The sequence below is a fragment of the Agelaius phoeniceus genome, chromosome 28, assembly GCF_051311805.1.
Source record: "Agelaius phoeniceus isolate bAgePho1 chromosome 28, bAgePho1.hap1, whole genome shotgun sequence".
NCBI classification, from domain to species: Eukaryota; Metazoa; Chordata; class Aves; order Passeriformes; family Icteridae; genus Agelaius; species Agelaius phoeniceus.
The window spans coordinates 7002823-7029277 of record NC_135292.1 but is presented as its reverse complement, the minus strand read 5'-3'; the positions used below and the strand labels follow the sequence as shown (position 1 = coordinate 7029277).

At 54.0% G+C, this 26455-nt stretch overlaps 1 protein-coding gene across 1 annotated transcript in view; it reads left to right on the top strand.

Moving 5' to 3' along the window:
- Window positions 1-707: 707 nt before the first annotated feature.
- The window catches only part of LOC143696089 (uncharacterized), a 154952-nt gene continuing 129204 nt past the window's right edge, over window positions 708-26455 (top strand). Inside the window, exon 1 of the mRNA XM_077191297.1 lies at window positions 708-1714. Coding sequence (XP_077047412.1) covers window positions 865-1714 — 850 coding nt within the window. The 5' untranslated portion in view covers window positions 708-864. The remainder of the gene's footprint in view (window positions 1715-26455) is intronic.

Sequence of the window (26455 nt, the reverse complement as noted above, 5' to 3'; positions counted from 1 at the left end):
GGATATCCCGGGGGGTCCCTGGGTTGGGTTTTTGGGGGATGTTTGGAGAATGAAGAAGTCCAAGGCTGAGCGGAAAAGGCCCCTCGGGGAGACATCGGGGGGTGGCGGTGGCGGCTGCCGGCAGAGGCAGCCTGGAGGAGCAGAGCCCTGTGTGCCCCAGGAGGCCAAAGTGGGGAGGCCAGAGAGGGGGGAGCGCCGCCATTGGCGGGAGCCTCAAGAGCCTGGAGAGGGGCAGGGGGGACTCCTTGGAGCCGCTGCAGCCCAGAGCAGAGAATGAGGGGAGAAGGGAGCCCGGGAGCCCAAACAGCCCCGGCATCCCGAAATGGGGAGAGCCAAGAGGGGGGAGCTTTTGGCATTGCTGGCACTGCCAGCAGCCTGGGCAGGGCGGGCACCCAGGAGAAGGGGGACCCCCAATCCAAGTTTGACCCCAGCAGCTGGGACAGGGGGTAACCCCTGAACACCAGAGGGGAGGGATCAGGGATGGGGAACTCCTGGAAGGCTTTTTCAGGGCTGAATGTTGGTGTTTGGGAGGGTTTTCTGGAGCCCAGGTGGCCGGTGACTTGTAGAGATGGACTTGGGTGGGGGGAACTTCAAACTCCAGGTGCTCATCCCTTGTTTTCTCCAAACCAGGATTTCACATTGCCAACCCCTGTGAGGCTGTGAGGAAGAGGAAGATGCTCTGGGACACTGAGGCAGGTGAGGAGGAAGTCAGTGCCCCTTTCCCCTCTGTGCTGCTCCATCTCCCAGCCCAGCACGGCCCCCGGCTGCAGCACAGCCCTGGGGGGATCTCGTTGCCCTTGCCTGTGGCACGGAGGCAAATCCCATGCTGTCCTTGTCCTTCCTCGCCCAGAGCAGGAGCTGAGCATGGAGAGCAGGGAGGACAAATGCCCGCGGCAGAACCTGGTGGCAGAGGCCGTTTTGAGCGGCTCCACGGCGCAGGAAGCCAACGGGGAGGAAAAGGCCCGGAGCTGCCGCACGAGGAGGGGCTGCAAACGCAGATGGCGGGGATGTGAGGGGGAAAGAGCCAGCCTGGGCCGGGAAGGCGGCCGGAGATGGAGCCAGAGCTCGGAGCTGGTGCTCCATGAGCAGCTCCATGATGGGGAGAAGCCCCACACATGCATGGAGTGTGGGAAGAGCTTCAGGTGGAACTCCGAGCTGATCAGGCACCAGAGGATCCACACTGGGGAACGGCCCTACGAGTGTGGGGAGTGTGGGAAGAGCTTCAGCCAGAGCTCCAACCTGATCAGGCACCAGAGGACCCACACTGGGGAGAGGCCCTACGAGTGTGGGCAGTGTGGGGAGAGCTTCAGAGAGAGCTCCAACCTGATCAAGCACCAGAGGACCCACACGGGGGAGAGGCCCTATGAGTGCTCCAAGTGTGGGAAGAGGTTTCAGACCAGGTCCCATCTTCTCCAGCACTATCAGAGTCACACAGAGGAGAGGCCCTTCCAATGCCCCGACTGTGGGAAGGGATTCAAGAACAACTCCGACGTTGTGAAGCACCGGCGCATCCACACAGGGGAGAGGCCCTACGAGTGTGATAAATGCAGGAAGAGGTTTCAGTCCAGCTCCAATCTCCTCCTGCACTATCGGAGTCACACAGAGGAGAGGCCATTCCGCTGCCCAGACTGCGGGAAGGGATTCCAGCGCAACTGCACCCTCGTCAGGCACCGGCGCATCCACACCGGGGAGAGGCCCTACGAGTGTCCCCAGTGTGGGAAGAGCTTCTCCAGGAGCTCTACCTTGACCCGACACCAACGGAGGCACCGGTAAGGGAAGCCCTGCGAGTGCCCCGAGTGCGGGAAGAGCTTCGTGCGCTGCTGCAGCTCCATCCTCCACTGGAGGAGGCACTTTGGGCACAACCCTGGTCACTCACATTCCCTGTGATCCATGTTGGGAACACTCCTGCCTGCTTGTCCTTTTGTTTGGCATTTTTTTCTGATTCATCTTCATCCCTTAAAAACAGCCAAAACAGTGTTTAAAGAAAAAAATTGATCAAAGATGTCTAAAGTCCCACAATTTCAGAGTTTTTTTAATGGGAAATTGATGGTTTGGAGAGAATATTCTGAAGGATTTGTGTAGTCTGGGGGGGGGATTTTGTGCAGTGTTCTCCATCTCTTTGCACTCCAAAAGCCAAGAGAGTCACCTCAAAACAAGTGAATCCCACTGAAAACAACTGAATTTTAATTCATACAGGCTCAATCCCACATCAAAATGCCTTGTTCCCACCCTAAAAAACTCAGTCCCACACCAGACTCACTCCATTCCACAGCTGCCAGAGTGAGATGGGGTGTGAAGGAGATTGGGAGAAGTGCAATCCCAATTTGGAGTGATGGGATTGGGATTGTGTGGGGCTGGGTGGGTGGGATGTATTTGATAGCAAATAAAACTTTCAGAGTTAGTGCCACCTTCTCAGCTGATTGTGTTTGTGTCCTCCTTTCTCTCCTGCCTCTCTTTGCCTGCTCTGTTTCTCTCTCAGTGTCTCCCTTGAGCCAGGGCAGCTGCCACCAAAGACCCTGCCCTGATTTAATTCCCAGTGCAGGAGCTACAACGGCCATGGGTGAAGTTCTGAAGGCTGGCAGTGAAATGTCACTGTAGGATCCACTTGGCTTTCGGCCCCTTCTTAGGAGCTTTGCCTTCAAGGGCAGGAACATCTTTTCCTGGCTGGGAACTGGAATTCCAGGTCCTTGGAGTGTGTGCCATGCAGGACCATACAGACTGGGATGATATGGACTGGGATCCCACAGACTGGGACTGCACCGATTGGGACCATGTGGACTGGCATCATGTAGACTGGGATTGTATGGGTTGGGATTGTACAGACTGGGATCATGTGGACTGGGATTTCACAGGCTGGGACCGTGGGGATTAGGAGCTGAGACTGGGATCATACAAACTGGACCATATGGACCAGGATGGCTGCACCGGATCAATGTGAACCAAGGGGGTCCCGCCCTGCCCAGGGGTCCCTCCCCATCCTGCCCGGGAGCGCAGCCAAAGCTCCCCAGAATGAATGCAGAGGTCCAGGAGGGATCCCAGTGCCAATCCCATTTCCAATCCCATTTCCAGTCCAGTTCCTGCTCCTTGTGCTGGTCCCAGAGTGATCCTGGTGCTGATCCTGGTTCCGGTGCCTGCCTCAGTCTCCATCTCAGTCCCGGAGCACTCCTGGGGCTGATTCTGGTTCTCGTGTTGATCTCGATACTGGAGCAGTGCCAGTCCCAGTCCCAGTCTTGGTACCAGAGCGGTGCCAGTCCCAGTCTCAGTCCCAGTCTCGGTCCTGGAGCGGTGCCATTCTCGGTGCCGGTGCTGGTGCTGGTTTCAGTGCTGGTCTCAGTCTTGGTCCCAGAGTGGTTCTGGACCCAGTGCTGCTACTGGTGCTGGTCTTGGTCCTGGAGTGCTCCCAGTGCCAATCTCAGTCTCAGTCCCAGTCCCAGAGCGCTGCCACTCTCGGTGCTGGTTCCGGTGACGGTCTCGGTCTCAGTCCTGGAGGGCTCCCAGTTTCAGTCCTGGTCCCGGTCCCAGAGCAGTCCCGGTGCGGGTGCCGGGTTCCAGTCTCGGTCCTGATCCCAGTCCTGGAGCGCTGCCGGTGCCAGTCCCAGTTCCAAAGCGCTCCTGGTGCCGGTCCCAGTGTCAGGCTTGGTCCCAGTCTTGGTCCCAGTGCCAGTTCTGGTGCAGGTTCTGGTCTGGGTCTTGGTCCTAGTCCCGGTGCCGGTCCTGTGGCGCTGCCATCTCAGTTCTAGTGTCAGTCTTGTGGCTGGTGCCACTTCTGCTGCTGGGTTTGGTCTTGGTCCCGGAGAATTTAGGTCCATTTGGGTGATTTTAGGCCAAACTGGACAGGTTTAGGGTGGGTTTCAGATCCCTTGCAGTGATTTCAAGCCTTTTAGGGTGGATCTTAGGCCCCTTTGCAGATTTTAGGCCAAATCTGTTGGGTTTGAGGGTGGATTTTAGATCCCTTTGAATGATTTAAGCCCATTTGGGTGGGGTTTGGGCCTGTTTGGGCGATTTTAGGATAAACTGGGCAGTTTTAGAGTGGATTTTAGATGCCTTTGGCTGATTTTAGGCCCATATGGGTGGATTTTAGTCTTTGGGTAATTTTACCTTGTAACGGTGATTTTAGGTCCCTTTGTGTTATAGATGGCTAATGAGATGATTGGCTCTCGCAATTAAGGGATGGATACTGTGTGAATATTAAGAGAAGCTTTATTGATGTGTGATTATGTTATTGCAGTCTGTTGTTTAGATGTCCCCTGTTCTCCCCACAGTCCCTTTCCCCCCGTTGTTACCATCAGATAGCCTGAGCCATCCAGGACAGGTAGAAAGAAGGCGAGAACAGACTTGTTCCTAGGGGAGGGGGCGTGGCAGGACAGCACCTGACCCTCCAATCAAGCTGCAGGAAAGCAGACTCCACCAATAAACAGCGAAGAAGAGTTGACTGACAGACTGTGGGAGGGGCCAGGTTTGGCTGAAGCAATCCCGGGGTATCAAAGGCGAAGCGTCCATCTTGAGGACGAGCCAGGCACGTGGTAGGCAGCCACGAGGGGAGCTCCCAGGCCTGTTCTTCCTTATTTAGTCCTTTTCTTGTCATTTTGTTAAGGTTGAATAAACCTTTTAAAATTTTCAAAGTCTGCAGTCGTTTCTCACAGTAACCAAGGGTTCCTTTCCTGGAGTTTGGTGCACAGGAGAGACACCAACCATATATTCTCAAGAGGACAAAATGGCACAAAATTTTCCTGGCAAAGATCAGAAAATCAAGAAACTTTGGAAAAAGATTTACTAAAACATCCAATTCAACATAAAACACCATAGCAGTAACTTCATTAACTCAGCCTGTTGCACCCAGAAACGTTTAATCACTTCAGTTGTTGAGGTATCAAAAAATGTTCCATATCAAGAGCATTAGAAGGAGAAGACAGAGAGACAGGAAGACAGAAGCTCTATAGAAAGAAACGCACATGGCTACCAACTGCTGGGGTTTCAGCGTGGGTGAGACACAAACCCCAGCCACGGAGCCCTTGTGACACATCAAGGCCCCTCTGGAGCAAAGAAACCATTGCTGACAGTCCAGAAACTCATGGAACCAAGGGGCCCTTGTGACAACGCAGATCCAAGGACACCATGGTGGCACTATGGAACCTCATGGGAGCAAAGAGACCATTGTGACACTCTGGTGCCTCACGGAATCAGGGGGACCATTGTGAAACTCAGGCCCCCTCTGGAACCAAGGGCCAAGGATGAAGCTGTGGGGCCCGTGGAACCAAGGAGCCGTTGTGACACAGCGGGGCCACAGGGAGCCGAGGGGCCACGGGGACATTGCAAGGGCTCAGGGAAGCCAAGGGGCCGTTGTGACACTGCAGAAGAAAGGAGAACATTGTGACACTGCAGGGACTCCTGGAATCAAGGAGACCATTGGGACACTGTGGGTCCTCATGGAACCAAGGGCACAGGGAGCAGGTGTGGCTGGTTTGGCCTCCCGGGGGCTGCTGGACAGGTCTGGCTGACCTTGGCATGTCGAGGGCTGCTCCTCATCTGCCCCTGAAGCACTGGGGCTCTGGGCTCTCCTTCCTATGGGACAGAACTGTCCTGATCCTCTTCCAGGGCCCTATGGCCAAAACTGGGATTCCTTCTCCAAATTCCCTTACATGCAAAGATTGTTCCCAGATGAAATCTGCCAGGAGGGACAGATCTGGCTGCCTTGGCTACCTGGGGCCACCTCTCATCTGCCTTTGAAACCCTGGGACCATGTGCTTTTATTTCTTGTGGGAAAAAACCCTCCATCTCAACCAGGCACTCATGGCCAAAACTGGGCAACTGCCTCTGGAATTCCTTATATCCAAGGATAGCTCCCAGACAAAAGCTGCCAGCACTGACAAGTCTGGCTGGCCTAGGCTTCCTGAGGGCTGGCCCTCATCTGCCTCTGAAACACTGGGGCTGGGTGCTTTCCTTCCTTATGAAAAGAACTCTTCTTCCTGTCCAGGCACCCACAGCCAAAACTGAGATTGCACCTCCAAAATGCCCAATGTCCAAGGAAAGCCCCTAGACAAAAGGTGCCAGGAGAGACAGGGCTGGCTGGCTTGGCCTGAGGGTGGCCACCTCTCATCATCTTCCTAAACACTTGGACTTTGTGCTTTACTTTCCTATGGGAAAAAACACCCATCTTGACCATGGCCAAAACTGGGATTCCCCCTCCAAAACTCCATACATCCAAGGATTGCTCCCAGGTGAAAGCTGCCAGGACAGACAGGTCTGGCTGCCCTTGGCCTCCTGGGGGTGCCTCTCCCCTGCTGTCCAAACACTGGGGCTGGGTGCTTTCCTTCCTATGGAAAAGAACCGTCCTTCTTATCCATGCAGAAACGGCTGAAATTGGGGTTCCATCTCCCAAATTCCTGATATCCAAGGGTTGCTTTCAGACAAAAGCTGCCAGGACAGAGAGGTCTGGCTGGCCTTGGCCTCTGATGGCCGCCTTTCATCTGCCCCTGAGACACCACCGGTGTTCTGTGCTTTCCTTCCTATGGAAAAGAACCATCCTTCTCCTCCAGTGTCCATGTCTGAAATTGGGATTCCACCTCTGAAATTCTCAATATCCAAGGGTTGCTCCCAGGCAAAATCTGCCAGTACCGTCAAGGCTGGCTGGCCTGGGCCTCTGGTGGCTGCGCCTGCAACAGTGGGGCTGGGTTCTTTCCTTCCCATGGAGATCCCTGGGACACTGTGGGGACCTCATGGAACCAAGGGGATCATTGTGGCCCCACTGGAGCCCATGGAACCAAGGGGATCATTGTGGCCCCACTGGAGCCCATGGAACCAAGGGGATCATTGTGGCCCCACTGGAGCCCATGGAACCAAGGGGATAATTGTGGCACCACTGCAGCCCAGGGAACCAAGGGGATCATTGTGGCACCACTGGAGCCCAGGGAACCAAGGGGATCATTGTGGCACCACTGGAGCCCAGGGAACCAAGGGGATCACTGTGGCACCACTGGAGCCCATGGAACCAAGGGGATCATTGTGGCCCCACTGGAGCCCATGGAACCAAGGGGATCATTGTGGCACCACTGGAGCCCAGGGAACCAAGGGGATCACTGTGGCACCACTGGAGCCCATGGAACCAAGGGGATCATTGTGGCACCACTGGAGCCCAGGGAACCAAGGGGATCATTGTGGCACCACTGGAGCCCATGGAACCAAGGGGATCATTGTGGCCCCACTGGAGCCCATGGAACCAAGGGGATCATTGTGGCACCACTGGAGCCCAGGGAACCAAAGGGGCCATGGTGACACAGAGGGGCTCCATGGACCCAGAGACCATTGTGGCTCTGTGGGGCCTGATGGAACCATGGAGACCATTCCAACCTTCAGGGCCTGGTGTCACCAAGGGGGCATTATGACACCTCAGGGCCCCATGGAAGCAAGGGACCATTGGGACACTGTGGGACCCCATGGAACCCTGGGAACATGGAACAGCTCTGGCTGGCTTGGCCTCCCAGGGCCCACCTGACAGCTCTGGCTGATCTTGGCATGTCAAGGGCTGCCTCTCATCAGCTTCTGGAGCACTGGGGCTCTCTGCTTTCCTTGCTATGGAAAAGGGCTGTCTGACTTTTCAGATGCCCATTGCCAGAATGGGTACTCTCCCTAAAATAATTCCCTCTGTGCAAGGGTATCTCACCAAACAAAACCTGCCAGGTCTGGCTGGCCTTGGCCTCTGGTGGTCACCTCTCATCTGCCCCTGAAACACTGGGGCTCTGTTCCTTCATTCCTATGGAAAAGAACCAGCCTTCTTGTCCAGGGACCATGGCCAAAATTAGAATTTGGCCTCCCAAATTCTGGATATCCAAGGATCGCTCCCAGACAAAAGTAGCCAGGACAGACAGGTCGGGCTGGCCCTGTCCTCTGGTGATTTCTTTAGACTCTGAGCTGAATGTTTTCATTTGGAAACACCTTGGAGAGGGCCCAGAGATGTCCCAAGGAGGGGTTTGGAGGCCTTGGGCCCATGAGCACTGTACAGGGACAAAGGAGCTCTGTGCTCAGTGGGGTGGAGACTGAGGACAGTGGAGCAGAGCCATGAGAGTGTTTAAAGAGCGATTTCAGGGATGGTGGATCCTTTTGACATAGTGGAAAACAGCCAGAGAGAGAAAGAATCAACGCCAAGGGCAGCTGGGGAGGCCCAGAGTGGCTGCAGGAGAAAGGAATTTCCCTGTCAGGGCAGGGCTGTGGTGCAGCACGGCCCCAGCAGGAGCCTGGAGCAGCCCCAGGCTTTGTGTGGGCAGGCAGGGGCAGGCAGGAGGCAGAGCTGTCAGCAAAGGAAGGGCCCAGCCAGGTGGGGCAGCCGGGGGATGCCCAGAGCCTGCAGGGACAGAGGCCAGGGCAGGGACACCGTGGGACAGCCTGGGCTGCACAGGGCACAGGGATGGGCAGCAGCTGCAAGACAGCCCTGACAGAGCCAACCTGGGCAGCGCTTTGGCCATGGCTGCTGGCCCTGGGCCTGAGCCAGGAGGGGACAAGTGACCCTTGCAGGCCTGGGGCCTCATTGCCTCCTTGTCCCTGCTCAGCAGCCTGGCAGGGGCCGCCCCACGCTCCTGCCCTTGGCATTGCCCATCCCCACATGCCAGGGCCCATCCCGGGAAGAGCCCTGAGCAAGGAGGGAGGGACAGGATCTGCCTGGCCAGGCCCTGGGGCTCAGGCCTTGGCCCTTTACATTCCTGAAACAAATCCAGGTTTGCTCAGCACCAGAGACACCTTTGCCTTGTTTGTCCCCAGCTGCCATCAGTGCCTCCAGTGTTCTGCTCTCCCTGGAACCCGGGGACACTTTCTCAGTGCTGTCCCTCACAGGGATCTCTTTAAAGTACAAGAAACGTCAGTATTTCAATCTCACTGTGAGCTCTTGAGAAGTCTTTGAGCCCACTCTGAGGGACTGGGTGTGATGCAAAGAGCAGCAAAGGCCCAGAGGGTGATTAAAGTCCTTGTGCTGTGTCTGTGCTGCTGAGCTGGGCCGGGCTCCTGGCCCAGAGGCAGCTCCTGGCAAGGGCAGCAGAGCTGCAGAGAGACAGCTCTGGCCAGGAGCAGCTCCTGTGCACAGCCCAGCAGGGCCGGGGCACTGCCAGGGCCCCTCAGGGACACGAGCAGGGCACAGACAGAGCTCCCAGGGGCTCAGCACTGGCCGGGGCTGTGGGATGTCCCCGCGGGGGCTGTGTCACAGCAGCACCTCTGGGGCTGTGTCCCAGAGCCACAGAGCAGCTGGGATGGCAGCAAGGGGCTGTGTGACAGCACAGAGTGGGCTGTGTGACAGCACTGAGGGGGTTGTGACAGCACAGAGCTAGCTGTGACATCACAGAAGGTGGCTCTGTGACATCACAATGTGGGTTGTGACACAGAGTGACAGAGCAGCTGTGTGATGCCACAGAGAAGGCTGTGACATCACAGGGTGACTGTGACATCACAAATCTGCCCTGTGACATCACATAGCAGCTGAATGACATCATATGGAGGTTGTGTGACATAACAGAGTAATTGTGTGACATCACAGGGGCTGTGTGACATCACATGGGTTCCATTACATCACAGGGGCAGTGTGACATCACAGGGGCTGTGTGACATCACAGATGGCTGTGTGACATCACAGGGTCACTGTGACATCACAGATGGCAGTGTCACATCACAAGGGGCAGTGTGACATCACAGGGGCAGTGTGACATCACAGGGGCAGTGTGACATCACGGGGGCTGTGTGAGGTCCCTGGGGAGGTCACTCTGCCCCGGCCCCCTCACAGCTCCCCCCAGAGCAGTCCAACCCTGCTCGTGCACAGCAGGGTCCCCTGTCCCCCCGGGTCCCCCCGGCCCGGCCCCGCAGCCTCCCCCAGAGGATGTTCCACGAGATCAACCCCAGAGCCTGACACGGGGACGGAGGCCGGGGCCCTGGGGGTGGCACAGGGGGACAGGAACCCCCCGGCAGCGTCCCCATGTCCCCCAGGGCCAGAGCCTGGGCCAGGGCTCCTTCACCCTGTTATAGATAAATATCATAATATTGGCTTTTTGCAAATATTAAAATGGATTTTATATGTGTGATGTTAAAATAACTTTGTTCTAAAGATGTAGTTTTTATTTCTGTTGTTAATTGAGCTTAGACATAGTAGTGAAATAGCTGATAGAAGTGTGCTTGTGTTAAACTGCCTGCTTGGATGGGATAACATCCAATGCACACGGGATGAGGACACCTGTACAGATCTGCCAACTATCAGCACTCCCCGTCTGAAGGCAGAGTGCACCAAGGCCCAAAACCTGGAGGTGATAAAGAGAAGGAGCCAAAACCACAGCCAAGAAACACACATGCTCTGAAAAGGCAGACCCAAGGAGGGGCCATGTAAAATCATTCCTGGAATATGTAAAGTAGTTGATGGATATGCATGAGGCTCTATGAATATGCACCAGGCTGATGTAAGGGGAAAGGTATTTCAGGGGATCCCCGAAGGTAACAGGGTGCTCCTGGCTGAGTGCCAAGATGCACCCGGCCGTAATAACCTTTGCTCCATGGTCCTGCTCTCCCATTGTCCCTTATTAAACTTTGTACATTTTCACAGGAGAGTGAACGTGTTTTTCACAGATGGAATCTCAAGGAAACAAGGGTCAGTTGTTAAGTCAAGGCTCTGTTTTGACCAAGTGGGGCCTCATGGGACACAGGTGCCACTGGGACATTGCCAGGTCTGGTAGGAACAAGGCTCCATTATTGCACAGTGTTACAGATGAGTAATGTCATAGTTGGGTCTCACAGTGAGGAGATAGATCCTATGTGTGTGTTAAGATGTGTAGTGATGTTATTGTCATCTGTCCCCCATAGTCCTCTTCCCCTGCCCTTGTAATGGCCTTGGTGGTTGGGGCATTTGGGGAGGGCAGGTTTGTCACTGGAAGGCAGGCATGGCAACACCTGCTCTCCAGTCAGGGTGCAAGAAAGCATTCTCCCCCAATGGACGGCCACAAAGAGTTACCTGACAGACTTTGGGTGGGGCTAGGATTGCCTGATGCAACACCAAAAGCCTAAAAGGAGGAGCAGCCAATTTGTGAAGGAGCCATGTGGCTGATAGCCACGGGGTGGGGAAGGGCTCCCAGTGCTGTGATTTCTCCTGTTTCAGTCCTTTGTTGTCATTTTTTTCAAGGTTGAATCACCCTTAAAATTTTAAAAGTAGCGGTCATGTCTCACACACAGCAAGGCCTCAGGGCGCCCAGGAGAGCGGCGTGACAATGACATCTTGGGGAACCAAGTGTCACCTGCAAACACAACGGGGCCTCATGGAAGCCAGGGGCCACTTGGATATTGCCAGGGCAGGTGGAACTCAGTGTCCATTGTGACACAGCACAGCCTCGTGGAACTCAGCAGAGCATTGGGACAGCCTGGAATCTCATGGAGCCAAGGCTCTGCTTTGGCAAAGTGGGGCCCACAGGACACAGGTGCCACTGGGACATTGCCAGCTCTTGTGGAACCCAGTGTCCACTGTGACACAGCAGAACCTCATGGAAACATGGGGGCCACTGTGACGCAATGGAATCCCATGGAAGCAAGTGTCAGTTGTGAACGCAGCAGGGCCTCACAGAACCCAGGGGCAACGGGGACCGTGCTGTGGCTCGTGGGAGCAAGGGGCCATTGTGACCCAGCGGGGCCTCCTGGAACCCAGGAGAACATTGTGGGCCCATGGATCCTCATAGAAGCACGGCCCCATTGTGACAAAGTGCAGCATCACAATGGTCTCCTGGGTTCCAGGAGTCCTCGCTGTGTTTAGAATTGACACTTGGTTCCCCAAGATTCCATGGCATCCCTCTGCTCTCCTGTGATTTGAGGCTGTGCTGTGTCACAATGGACACTTGCTTCCTCCAAGGCTGGAGATGTCCCAGTGGCACTGGGCTTCCATGAGGCCGCGCTTTGTCACAATGGGGCCTTGCTTCCATGAGATTCCATTGTCCCACAGTGGTCTCCTGGGTGCCACAAGGCCTGCCTTTGTCACAGTGGAACCTTGCTTGCACCAGCCCTGGCAATGTCCCAGTGGCACAGGGGTTCCATGAGACCCTGCCGTGTCACAATGGGCCCTTGGTTCCATCAGGTTCCATTGTGTCCCAGGGCTCTCCTAGGTCCCATGAGGCCTTGGTCTGACACAGTGGTGTCTTGTTCCTACCAAGCCTGACAATGTCCCAGTGGCACCTGTGTCCCATGAGGCCCCACTTGATCAAAGCAGAGCCTTGCTCCCATGAGATTCCACTGTGTCACAATGTTCTGCTTGGTTTCATGGGAACCTGATGTGTTGACAATTGATCCTTGGATCCTAGAGATTCCATTGTATCACAGTGGTGTCCTTGGTTCCATGAGGCCCAGCTTTGTCACAACTGGACCTTGGTTCCATGAGATTCCATTGTATCACAGCGGTGTCCTTGGTTCCTGAGGCCCTGCTGGGTCACAGTGGAGCCTTTGTGCCATTCGTTTCCATGGTGCCACAATGGTCTCCAGCATTCCATGAGGCCACGCAGCAAAAGAGTGGACCCTTGAATCCATGAGTTCCCATTCCATCAGGATGATCTCTTGCATTCCATGAGGCCCTGGTGTGTCACTAAGGAGCCTTTGTTCCATGTGTTCCCATTGGGACACCATGGTCTCCAGCGATCCATGAGGCTGAGCCGTGAAACTCTGGGCTCTTGGTTCCATGAGATCCCAGCACGGTGTCACCATGGTCTCCTGGGTCCTCTAACAATTCACACTTGGTTCCATGAGATCCCACCACGGTGTCACCATGGTCTCCTGGGTCCTGTAACTATTCACACTTGGTTCCATGAGATCCCACTACGGCGTCACCATGGTCTCCTGGGTCCCATGAGGCCCCTCTCTGTGTCACAGTGTTTGCCTTGGTTTCCTGAGAAGCTGATGTGTTGACAGCTGACCCTTGGTTCCTTGAGATTCCATTGCATCCCAGCAGTTTCCTTGGTTTCATAAAGCCCAGGTTTGTCACAAGGGAGCCGTGGTTTCAGGATATTCCATGGTGACACAAGGGTCTCACCACTCTCTGAGGCTGCACCGTCAAACAGTGGACACCTGGTTCCATGAGATTCCGTGGGGTAACAGTCAATTCTTTTGCTTCTTTTCTGCCAAGGTCGGGATGAAATCCCAAGACAGCATTTCTTGTTTGGACTCAGGTGTTCATTAGCTCTTGTCTCTAGAACAGTCTCACAAGCTGTGAGTTCTGCAGCACTTCGCTAACAAGGTGAAAATGGAACCCCGTCTCTCTCTCTGCAAGGTCTTCTGAGGATAAACTGTCCAATTAAGAAATGACACCTAAATTATTTTTACTTTTAACCCAATAACCAAGCACCCGTGCCCAACATAAGGGACTTTTTTATCCAATTACACAGTACCACCCAAACCTGAGGAGGAGGAGGAGGAGGAGAAGGAGAAGGAGAAGGAAAACAAGGAGGAGAAGAAGAAGAAGAAGAAGAAGAAGAAGAAGAAGAAGAAGAAGAAGAAGCAGGTGAAGAAGGCAAAGAAAACGGATCAGCCTCCACCCTAAAACCTCCATCTTGCTTTATATATATTACTATATTCTAAAACCTTAAACTCCAAGTTGTCCACCATGTGATATTACACCCTTCTATTCAAACTCCACACCCATAATCCCAGCTCCATCATTCCATTTTGGAAGCCTTCTCCACAGCCTCAGGTCAAATGCAGTGTTCTCTTGGGGGTCAGTGTCTGCCAGCTCAGAAAGTCCAAAATTCTCAGCAGCCCGGGTTCCAACAGGTAACAATGTTCCCTGTGCTCCAGTAGATTCCATTGGGCCCGGCTCTGTCACCATGGACACCTGGTTCCATGGGATTCCATGGGGTGACACTGTTCTCCAGTGTCACCATGGACACCTGGTTCCATGGATTCCATTGGGTGACAATGTTCTCCAGTGTCACCATGGACACCTGGTTTCATGAGATTCCATGGGGTGACAATGTTCTCCAGTGTCACCATGGACACCTGGTTCCATGGATTCCATTGGGTGACAATGTTCTCCAGTGTCACCATGGACACCTGGTTCCATGGATTCCATGGGGTGACAATGTTCTCCAGTGTCACCATGGACACCTGGTTCCATGGGATTCCATGGGGTGACAATGTTCTCCAGTGTCACCATGGACACCTGGTTCCATGGATTCCATGGGGTGACAATGTTCTCCAGTGTCACCATGGACACCTGGTTCCATGGATTCCATTGGGTGACAATGTTCTCGAATGTCACCATGGACACCTGGTTCCATGGGATTCCATTGGGTGACAATGTTCTCCAGTGTCACCATGGACACCTGGTTCCATGGATTCCATGGGGTGACAATGTTCTCCAGTGTTCCATCAGGCCCGGCTCTGTCCCCATGGACACTCGGTTCCATGGGCAGTGTCCGTGTCCCAGTGGCACCTGTGTTCCATGGCACCCCTGTCTGACCAGGGACAGTTTGTTCCAGGACATTCCATGGAGTCCCAGCGGTCACTTGGGTTCCATGCAGGTGCCTGGGCAGCGGGAGCTCAGCCCAAATATCCTGGGGGTCCCTGGGCTGGTGTTTTTTGGGGGGAACCTTTGGATCTTGCAGGGCTCCAAAGCTGAGCCGCGGATGCCCCTTGGGACAGAGTGGAGCATCATGGAAGCCAGGAGAGCCTGATGGAAACCAGGAGACCCTGATGGAGCCAGGAGACCCTGATGGAAGCCAGGAGAGCCTGATGGAGCCAGGAGACCCTGATGGAAGCCAGGAGAGCCTCATGGAGCCAGGAGACCCTGATGGAGACCAGGAGACCCTGTTGGAGCCAGGAGACCCTGATGGAGCCAGGAGAACCTGATGGAGCCAGGAGACCCTGATGGAGCCAAGGCTGCAGCGGGACCCAGAGGGACCTCACGGGAGCCAGGAGAGCGTTGTGAGGCTGTGGAACAATGTGGCACCGAGGTTTCACTGGGGCTTGGCAGAAGCTCCTGGAGACAAGGAAGCGCTGGGAGCCTCCGGAATCAGCGTCTGCAGGAGGATTTTCTGCTCCCTCCTGGGATGCTGGTGGACAATAAAGCCTGAGGCAGCCTCCCAAGGGTCCGGCTGTGCCACCAGCGAGGGCCACATCTGGGGGGACGCCCTGCAAGCCCTGGCCCTGCTGCTCCTCCTGGCCGGGCCTGGAGCTGCTGGGAGCCCGGGCTGGGGGAATCCTCAGGGCTGTGCAAGGAAAGGTTCAGCACAAGCAGCCCTGGAGCGAGATGTGCAGTGTGAAACACGCCAATCACTTGATTTTGAAATTGTAAAAGTTCATTAGTAATAAAGTGGTTATAAAAACAGTAATACAATTAGAGTAATAATAATTTGGACAATTTGAATTAGGACAATATGAGACAATAGAGAGAAAGGGTTATGGAGGTCCAGGTACCTTTTCTGGGCACCACGAGCCTGAAAAAGGAACCCGTTAACAAAGGATTAACCCTTAAAAACAACAGCCTGTTGCATATTCATACACTTCATCCATGATGCATAAATTCCATTCAAACACAGGATTCTGTCTGGGCAGTGCCACCTTCTTCCTCCAAATCCTAACAGCGCCTTCAAGGTGGGAAGAAGTTCATTTCTTCTGATAAGAGGGCAAGAAATTCTTTTTCTCTGAAAGATTTAGGTGTCCTGTGGCTGCTATCTCACTGTGAGTCCTTTCTTTAAAACAAGAATCCTACATAGCATCGTTTCTATTTTAGCACTTTTTATAACCTAAAACTATATTTAACACAGTACTTAAGAGAATTAATACAGCATTACTTTCTAACAGCAGACATATAATATTCATTTTAATATTTGCGAAAAGCCAATCATAAAATACATGCATTTTTCACATGCAGGCAAAGCCAGCGAGGCAGCAGAGCAAGAGAGAGAGCAGAGCCAGCGACACAACAAACGCACCGAGAGCGAGAGAGCAAGTTTGAACAGAGCTTGCAAAGGGCAAAATCAGCTCAGACCAGGTTAGACTGAAGAACAAGGAGCACCAGGCATGGGCTGATGGTCCAGGTAAAATGTTCCAGCGTGAGGAGGACGACAGAAGCCTTCATCAAAAGAGCACCAGAAGACTGAGGGCCGCCACAGGAGGAACGGACGCAGGCGCTGAAGCCACACACGGCTGTAAAACCGGGACACAGCTTTATGCAAATGTGAGTATGCTAATGAAGTGTTGTAATTGTGACTTTTAAAATGGAGCTGAAGGCTAAAGGAGACCGAGTGGGTTTTTGCCAGAGAGATCCCCCTCGCTCCCAGCGCTGGGTACACAAATCCCTGCTCTGTCTGACTGCAGAGTTTGATTTCCTCGCCCAGTTTGTCCCACTCCCCCTTTCCCTGCCCTCTCCTCCCCTCTCCCAGTCCCATTTATGGGATTTGGGGTAATTTATGGGATTTGGGGTCATTTATGCGATTGGGATCATTTGGGGGATTTGGGTTCTTTGTGTGCCTTTGGGGTTATTTGGGGGTATTTCTGGGGTTATTCAGGGTAAATTTGGGATCATTTGGGGTACTTTTTCACATTGTTGGGTTTTTAGGGCCGTATGTGTGGGGGGTAATTCAGGGCCAATTCTGTGTTTTTGGGATCATTTTTTGGGATTGGATGGGATTTTAATGGATTTTAATGGATTTTAATGGGAATTTAGAAGGATTTTAATAGAATTGGATTTTATGGACTTTTAATGGAATTTTATGGGATTGTAATGGAATTTTATGGGATTTTAATGAGATGTCAGGGGATTTTAATGGAATTTAATAGTATTTTATTGGATTTTAATGGTGTTTAATGGGAATTGAGTGGAATTTAATGGGATTTTTATGGGATTTTAATGGGATTTGATGGGGGTTTCCCCCAGTCCACAGCTCCCTCCCACCTCAATTTGGGGGTCCCATCCCCCTCTTTCCCGCCCCTCTCCCGCCCCTTCCCCATCGTTCCCCCAGTCCCCAATCCCCTCCCCCGTGCTTGGTTTTGGGGGTTCCAGGCCCCTCCTGCTCCCTTTGGGGGTCCCGACCCCCCTTTGGTTGAATTTGGGGCCCCCCCGCCCCCCTTCTCCCTGCGCCCCCCGCTCCCCCCGCGGCCGGGGGGGCTCCCAGCGCCCCCAGCGCCCCCAGTGCGGCCCCAGCTGCCCCCGCACGCCCCATCCCCATCGCCGGGGTCACCGCCCCCCGCCCCAAATTCCGCTCCTGGACACTGAGAGCCATCAGCGACAAACGCTCTGATTGGCTGGGAATGGCCCCGCGCAGTCTCTGATTGGCCAGCGCTGTGAGAGGCGCTGGGTTCTGCCCGGCACCCGATGAGTCACAGCCGAGCCGGGCGCTGATTCGCTGGAAATCGCCGGGCGGGGCCAGTGCGCCGAGTTTCTGCCCGGCAACGGGATCGTCATCAGCGCCCCACGCTCTGATTGGCCAGGATCTGTTTCGGGCTGGGGACGGGAGGAACTGGGCACCCCCAGGAGCCCCTCGGGTCTGGGGCTTTCGATCCCCCCTCGGCCCTCGGGGCGGCCCTGGGGCCACCCCAACACCCCCAAAATGGGGAGGGTCCGCGGGGCCCTTTGGAACCCCAGAAATGGGCGGGGAGCGGCAGGAGCCGCCCCAAAAAGGGATGGAAGGGTCCGGGCCGGGAATGGGGGAGGCTCTGGGGATGGCTCCGGCCCGGATCGGGGCGGGCTGGGATTGAGGGAGGCTCCGTTCAGCGGCCGGGGAGGGGCTGGGCCTGGGGAGGGCTCCGGGATTGTGGGGATGGGGCCATTCCGGGACTGCGGCGGGGCCTCTCCCTGGGGTTGGGGTCCGGCATTGGCTCAGGGACCCTCCCCGTTCCTGTTCCGCTTCCCGATCCCGTTCCCGATCCCGATCCCGCCGCTGGCTCCAGGGAATGTCCCTGATCTCAACCCCGACCCCAAACCCGAGGTGAGGTCAAACATTGGGGTCAAACACCCCAAATCCTGGGGTCAACTCCCCCGGACCCCAAATCCTGGGGTTCAAACACTGGGGGGGGCCAAACACCCCCAGACCCAAACTCTGGGATCTCAACCTCCCCCCCTGCCCCCCAGCCCGAACCCCAAATTTTAGGCCTTAAACCCCCCAAATCCCAGATCCTGGGGTGTCAAACACTCTGCAATTTGCAAATGTTGGGGTTAAATCTCCCTGACCCCAAATCCTGGGCTTTGAAACATTTGGGGTGTCCAACACCCCCCATTCCCAAAGTCTTGGGTCAAACACCCCCAAATCCCAAATCCTGAGGTGTCAAACACCCCAAGCCCCAAAGTTTGGGGTCTAAACCCCCTGACCCCAAATGCTGGGGTTTGAAACATCTGGGGTGTCCAACCCTCCTCATCCCCAAAGTTTGGGGCTCAAACCCCCTGATCCCCAAATCCTGGGGAAAAAAAAACTCCCAAACCCCTAATCCTGGGAACAAAAACCCCCAAATCCCAAACCCAGGGGTGTCAAACATCCCCAGTTTCCAAAGTTTGGGGTCAAAAATCCCCAAACCCTGAGGTGTCAAAATCCCCTAAACCCCAAATTTTAGGATCAATCCCACCCAACCCCCAAATTTTAGAATCAAACCCCCCAATTCCCAAAGTTTGGGGTCAAACACCCCAAACCCCCGAATTTTAGTATCACTCCCCCCCCCCCTTCAGTCCCAAAATTTGGGGTTATTTGGGGTTTATTTGGGGCAGCTCCAGGTGCAATGTCTGCAGAGAGACCCTGGGTACAATGCTGGGAAAAACCCCAATAACCCCTCTGGAACCCCAAAATCCCTGGGGGCTGGCAAAGGGGATTTGGGGTGAAAGAAGAAGGATTTGAGAATGCACAAAGAAGGATTTGGGATGGAGAGAGGGGATTTGGGTGGGAAACTGGGTCCCTTTTTGGCGCAGGAGATCTTCCTGGCGCTGCTCTGGGTGATGCTGAAGCCCTGCAGGGCCTCGCGGGCGGCGCCCGCCTGCACCTCGGGCTCCAACTGCACCCAGGCGATGTCGCGGGGCCCGGGCACCAGGGCAGCTCCTGAACCCCGGGAACCTGGGCTGGGAACGGGGCCAGGAGAGCCCCAGACACCCGGGAGTGTTCCCCAGACACCCGGGAGTGTTCCCCAGACACCCGGGAATGTGCCCCAGAAACCTGGGAATATTCCCCCCAAAAATCCAGAAATGTTCCCCCCCAAATGGAGAAATGTTCCCCAAAAAATCTGGAAATGTTCTCAAAAGAACGCCTGAAACATTCCCCCAAAAATCCGGAAACATTCCCAAAGAAATCCAGAAATGTTCCTCCAAAAATCCTGGAACATTCCCAAAAAATGAGGAACTTTCCCCAGAAAATCCAGAAACATTCCTCCCCAAACTATACAAAACCAACCCCATTCTCTATGCAGAAACATTCCCAAAAATTCCAGAAACATTCCCAGAAATCCCTCCCCAAAAAATCCAGAAGACCCCTGCAAAAAATTCAGAAAATTCTCCCTAAAAAATCCAGAAATTTCCACCAAAATTCAAGAAATTTCCTCCCTAAAATATCCAGAATTTCCTCCCCACCAAACCCTGCTCTTTCCCAAAAATGCAGACATTCCCCCAAAATCCCGATCCTTTCCCCAGACAATCCAGCCCCAAGCCCCCCTCACCCCTCTCGCCCCCCAAGCCCCAGAATCCCCCAATGTCCAAAGGGCCCGGAATGCCCGGGATGCCCGGGATGCCAGGATTGCCCCAGATCTCCCTGGGTGCAGAGCATGGGGAGCAGCAGCTCCTTGGGCTCCTCAGGGAGCGGGGCAGGAACAGGATGTGCTTCGGGGCTCTGCCCGCAGCTGGGGAAACGGGAGAAAAACCCCAACAGCAGCAACAAATCTGCCCCAAACCTGCCCCAAGCAGGCCCCAAATCTGCCCAAAGTCACTCTGGATACACACCAAACCATCTGCCCAAAATCCCACCAAAATCCTCCATGCTTTGACCCAGGGCTGTCTCGTCATTTTTAAGTCTTTTTCACAGTTCCAAGAAATGATATCTCAGCTTTGTGGGAAGCCTCCTCTAAACTGATGGCATTGTGACATCTACTCTCAGCAATCAGATGTAGCCCCAATGATTATTACAGAACCACTCCAACAGTTTGCTGGGTTTAAAGCATCTCTGTGCTGAGGGAATTTTGGAGGAGACAGCTCTTGCATGGTTCATTAGTCTGTCGCCCCCAGACCTTTACTCCTCAGCGCTGTTCTCAAGAGCCTTGTTTTCAATGACGTTCAGGGAATTCTCTCCCACTTAGAGCTTGGGTGGGGGCCAGGCCTTGGCTCTGCCTGGATGGGAATTTGCCAACAGACCCAGATGTTTTCTGCATCAAAACTGGATTTGAGTTGCTTTGACTTGGCCATCTGACCCTCTAGACATGACAGTTGAACTCTTTTTAAAGGCAGCTTGGGAATTATTATCTGGAAAAAATGATCCAAGTCCCCCCTGAATCGAGGTTTGTCAGCTGTTTGCAGACTCTGGGATGATGGTACATTATTGCAGGGATTGCTATTTACCTCATTCCACCTACGTTGTTAGCTTTGTCTGCTATTTGAAATGTTCCTGATTGTTGTATCCAAATTATTCCCAATTGCTGTAAGTTTCTTGTCCACTGCATGTATTATTTTACTGTGATGTTGCTTCATGCTCATAACAAAAGACATGCATCTCATTCTTAAAAAACAAAAAAAGAAGAGGAATGAGCGCCTTAAGAACGTTCAAATAATGCAATATGAACATGAGACATTTGGACAAGGAATCATTTTGAACAATGCAATATTTACATGAGGAATTTGGAAACAAGATCATCCCATCTAAATCCCAATGGAGTGTTCCACAGTGCAGCCTGATTGATTCATTCCCTTCAGGAGAAGATGTGCCTGTGTTTCATCATCAGCAGCTCAAAGCAGTCACCTGTTCATTCCATCAGATCCTGATCAGCTCTGAAGAAATGAGGCCCAGTGCAGAGAGAAATAACCTCATCCCCTTGCAGCCTTTGTGGCCAGAGCAGGAGCAGGAGGAGGCCTGGCCAGACACGGCTGTGTCTGGGCACTGACAGAGGCAATTTGCCAGCAAAAGCCTCCTGGCATCCTCATGGTACAGAGCTCCTACGAACCTTCTCCAGTTATTCCCTGTTCCAGCTGCCAGGGGACATTCAGTGGTGTCAAAGATCAACATTTCCAGCTCAAAGACTTTCTCACACTTCTCAACTCATTGGAAACAATGGCCATTTCTTTCCATTTCCCCAAGAGACATTGGACATTATTCTTTTGTCTTCTCATGCTGCAAAACCCTGTGTCAATGACTTGATGGAAGTTGGTAAGTTTTGTGGATTGTAAGTGGTCTTTTATCTCTCTTATCCCATATCTAACAGATAACCAGTGATAACCTTGATGAGATAATGCCCTGACAAGAGTGAGCTGTTTCAGCATCAGAACATAGGAGCCTTTTTTAAATGAACGAGAAGGGGGAGATGTCACAGGCAGGTAGGATAATGATAAAAGAAAGGCCTTATGAAATCAGGCCTTGTTCTGCCACATTAACAGCTGGCCTGCCATCTCTTCTGAGTGCAGCTAAGCAGTTACAAGTTCCCATGGGAAGCTCTTGTGAGAATGAGACTTTGTGAACAATCTGTTCTGAGAGTGAAAAACAAATGCACCTGCAACAACAAGGGATTTGTCCGTGAGAATCAGTGAAGAGAACAGGTAAACAATACAACAGAGAGATTTGATGCACAAGTAAAATCTATTTTATTTACCAGTAATAGAATAACCTGCAAGAAATCTATGAACTAACTAGAGTTGCACACGAGGTCTGTCAAACTGTGTAAAGTGAGTTGTGTGAATAAAGAGTAAAGAGTTCTTCTCCAGCTCAGCTGTGTCCTCTGGGATTTGAGTTCCCTCCTTTTTGGGGCTTTGGGTTCCCCCTTCTTTGAGGCTTTGGTTTTCTTCTTCTCTGGCATTTTGGTTTCCTTCTTCTCTGGGGCCTTGGCTTCCTTCTTCTGTGGTTGTTTGCTTTTCCCCTTCTCTGGTTTTGGGGGTTGCTTCCCCACAGAGACACCCTTCTTTTCCTTCTTCTGCCTCTCTTCCTCCTTCCCCCTCTCTCCCTCCTCTAAGGCTTTTGCCTCCTCCTCAAGCTTTTGAGCCGGCTGCTTCAGCTCCCTTGTGCAGACAAAACAGAAGCCATGGCTGAGAGTCCCCACCAGAAACTTGGGCTCCCCAGTCCTGGCTGGCCCTGCACTTCATTCCTTGACCCTGAGGCCATTCCCGTGAATTCTCCTCAAGCCACAGGGCTTGGGAACATCCCAAGGGAGGGCATTGGTGGAAGGGGACCTCCAGGCCCAGCCAAACCTCAGCTTTGCCATCAGAGGCTCTTGACTGTGCCAGCTCCCTCTGAAGGCACAGCCAGACCCCTCCAGGCCCTGCCCAAGGCTGATCCAGCAGCTCTCTGTGCTGCTGCCTGAAAACGCCCTTTGTCTCTTGGCTTCCCAGTTTAGAGCAGAGCACAGATTGCTGACAGCTGCTCATCTCCCCTACAATTCTTACTCAGCTCATTCAGCCCCCTTCCCCCTGGGCATGGCTGAAGCATGATTGTAAAGAGTTCAGATTTCAGCTGAGGCTTAGAAGCAATTCCCACTGATCAGGATGTAAGTTAGACAGGCAGACCATAGGTTAATGATGATGAGATGCTTAAGCTGGAGCTGATTGTTCTATTGTTTACCATTAGGAGCTTCTTTCTAGAAGGAAGTGGAGTCAGTGAACTGTTATAAGAACATCTTGAAACCAGGAGAACAATGGTTTAGCACCTGGGCTTGATGTCAATCAGTCACTAAGCAGGGGACCTTGGATGGTGCCAGAGGGTCACAGAGACCTGATGAAGACATTCCTGACTTCATCCCTTAAGACCACGGACCCAATTCGAGACCACGGACCCAATTCAAGGGAGGAATTGCACAGGTGTGAAGGACCAATGAGCTCATTTGAATACAGAGCAGGGATGGGAGGTGTTGGGCTTGTGCAGATGTATTGTATGTAAGATCTTGGGCAATAAAGAGAGGGCAAAGAACCTTGGGCAGCGCGGTCGCGCCTTTTAGGGACGGCTCTGGTGCCGCCCGCCGGTGTTAATAAACACACCACTGTCTAACTCTAATTAGTTAGAGAGTCTCTGCCCGTGATCTTGGGCTTTAACGACCCATAGCCTGCTCCTTCACGAGAACAATGCTATCAGTCAGAAAGCAGAGGCTGCAGGAACTCCTCTCCTGCAAGGCAGGCTCTTGTCAGGCAGATTTCCTGCTGGAGCCCAGCTGTGACCAAGCAAACCAGTGCTGGCTGCCACAGAAACCATTGGAAGCAGCCTCGTCCCTCTCCTCCCCATGAAACCAACTCCAGCCTGGCCTGAAGAAGTCCTGATGCACAGGCTGGCTTGGAGCACCTCCACTCCCAGCTCCACCCTGGGCCTGTGTGTCCTGGGCTGGGCTGCCTTGCTGGAGCTGAGCTTCTCCTGTGCTTGCCCACGGCTGCAGCTGCAGGGGAGCCTAAAGGACAGGAGCTTTTCTGGCTGCTGTCCCAGCATAAGGAGAGCCCTGGCAGATCAGCAGTGCAAGGGCTTCATCTGGGGCAGGAGCAGGGCCCAAAGCAAGGTTTGCTCTGTGCCCCACGCCTGCCCATAGCACAATCCCAGTGCTTTGGTGAAGAAGGGAGATGATGGAGAAGATGCCACTCAACACCATGGACTTCCAGACCCCTCTAGAGGCAGTGCCAAGGCAAGCCCAGAGCCCAGCTCCCTGCAGGCATCAGCTGAGCCAGGAGGGCTCAGCACTCAGAGAGAGAAGAAGATGTTGTGTCTCAACAGGAGAAGGTCCTTCCTCTCTTGGCAGCCAGGGAGCTCAGAGTGGCCATGCCTGTGTTGCTGCTGCCTTTGCTGTGCAGCACCTCTGAGCTCAGAGTCCTTGGAGCAGGGGAGCCCTGCAGGGACAATAACCCATGGCAGAGCAGGAGCCCATGGAAGGCTGACTCACCTGTCCCTGAGAGGGGCCTGAGAGCCACAGTTGATCTCGGGGGGCTCAGGGAGGAGCTGACACGTGAGGCCTCCCCGGGCACCAGCCCCTCGTAGCTGGGGCCTCCCTCCACGTGGCACAGCTCCGGGACACTGCAGGTGCTGCTGAGGTGGCCAGAGAAGGTGGAGGAGACCTGCTGGCTCTCTCCTGGCTGCAGCACACCTGGCAGGGGCAGGATACTGAAAGCCTGGGTGGAAGACAGGAGAGATTGAGGTGCTGAGCATGGAAATGGATGCAGAAGAGCATCTTGGAGCAAAGGGCAGCTGTAGCCGGAGGGGCCTATTCCCCAAACACTGCCAGAATCACCCTCACCTCATCCTGCATCCATACCACTGACCAGTGCAGGGACCATGGGCAAAATCTTCTCCCACACTCACGGGCCAATGCATTAATTAGTACATGACAGGAAAGGGAGCTGGGATGTCTCCTGGAAGCAGAAATTCTCTCTGATGCACAATTTGCCTTTAAAAAGTTTAAAAGCTTCCTGCTTTTAGAAAAGGAGGAGACTCAGAGTGAGAGCTCCCGGAGCTGAGGGAAGGAATCCAGCCCAGCTCATCTTACTCCTGAGGTTCTTGCCCTCTCTCACTGATTTAAATGCCGATTTCTCAAGGTGCTGCAGCAAAAGCTCCTGCCAAAATTTCCTGTGGAGCACCTGAGGAGTTCCAGGGGGAGCAGTGCCCTGCACAGGTGCTGCCCAGCGTCCTTGGGCAGCCCTGCAACGTGTCCTGCACGGCCTCTCCAACAAGCAGCTGCTCCAGCAGCCCTTTGTGATGGGCCTGCAGGGATGGGAGGCCCCTCTGTGGCCAGTGCTGAGGGCCCCCAGCGGCACTGGCAGCTCCAGCCCTGCTGGCCACGCTGACAATGGGCAGGGAGACAGATTCCCTCCTGCCTTCTCCGCTCCCAGGGGAGCGTGCGCCACGTCCAGGGAGCACCTGAACCCCTCCGAGCCTCGTGGCAGGTGAGGGTGCTCAGGAGTTGGTGCTGGCACCTGGAAAACAAGCCATTTTCTGTGCTGGGAAGCAGAGACAGCCACTTTGCAAAGTCTCCCTTTGTCAGACAGCTCCAGGGCCAGCAGGGCAGCAGCAGCTCTGGGGGAAAGCAGAGCCCTGCAAACAGGGAGTCTGGCTGCCTTGGGAAGAGGCTCCATGGAGATCAGGATCATCCCAGCTGGCTCTGGGAGGGAAGCTGGAGATCTGACCAGGATGATGCAGGGAAAAGCCTCATCTTACACTGGGAAGGAAACAAGGCACAAAATCCCACACTCAGCACAGGCCTGTAGGATCTGAGTCAGCTTCTCCAAGGAAAACTCTCCTGTTTCTCCCTCCCCCTCAGCCCATGTCCAGCCACTGGCCCTGCTGCCCAGCCCACTGGCAGGGCACAGCCCAGCAGGGCAGCAAAAAGGGAGCTCAGCATGAGCAGGACTTGGTGCTGGCAGGCTGGGGAGGAACACAAGCACGGCATGGACAAGAAAATCCACCTCTGCTCCTGAAGAGTGGGGAAAATCCTGCACTTCTTTCAGGGCTGTGACTGGCTCCTCCACATTTCTGACCTTGAAATGCCTCCATTGAGATGCCAAGGAACCCAAACTGCTTCTCTTCCCCTTTGGTGGGTGGGGTTTGACTTTAGGAGGGTAAAGCTCATCTCTGGAAAATAAGATAACCATGAACAGGGACCTGCAGTGGGAGGGAGGGACACCTGCACCAGCAGGAGCTGTTTGTGCCTCCCATCCCTCCTGTCCTTCTCCACAGCAGCCTGTGCCTGTTTTCCCCGGCAGAATCCCTGTCCCTGTGCACCCTGCCAGGAGCAGCTGCACACAAAAAATCCAGGGGGATCTGAGTGGGATTTTTTGGGATTTTTGGGGGGGATCTCACCTGTTTTTTGTTTTATTTTTGGGGGTTTCTCCTGGATTCTTTGGGGTGGGTTTGGGATTTATTTGGGGTTTTTTTGGGGGGGGGTCTCACCTGGATTTTTTTGGGGGGGTCTCACTTGTTTTCTTCAGGAAAAAAAAATCTTTGGGATTTTTGGGGGGGTCTCACTGGGATTTTCGGGGCGGGGGTCTCACCTGAATTTTTAAAAATTTTTTTGCTGAGGTGTCTCACCTGGACTTCGGGTTTTTGGGGATTTTTTGGGGAGGATCTCACCCGAATTTTTTGGCATTTTTGGGGGAATCTCACCCAGATTGTTTGAGATTTTTCAGGGGGGTCTGACTGGGATTTTTTGGGATTTCGAGGGGTCTCCCCTGGATTTTTTGGGATATTTTTGGGGTGTCTCACCTGTTTTTTGGGGATATTTTGGGGTCTCAGCAGCCGCAGCTCTGCCGGGCGGGGGCCGGAGCCCTCCGGGGCTGCCGGGGCTGCCGGAGCGACGCGTCCCCGTATTGGATCCCCGAGCCACCCGCTCG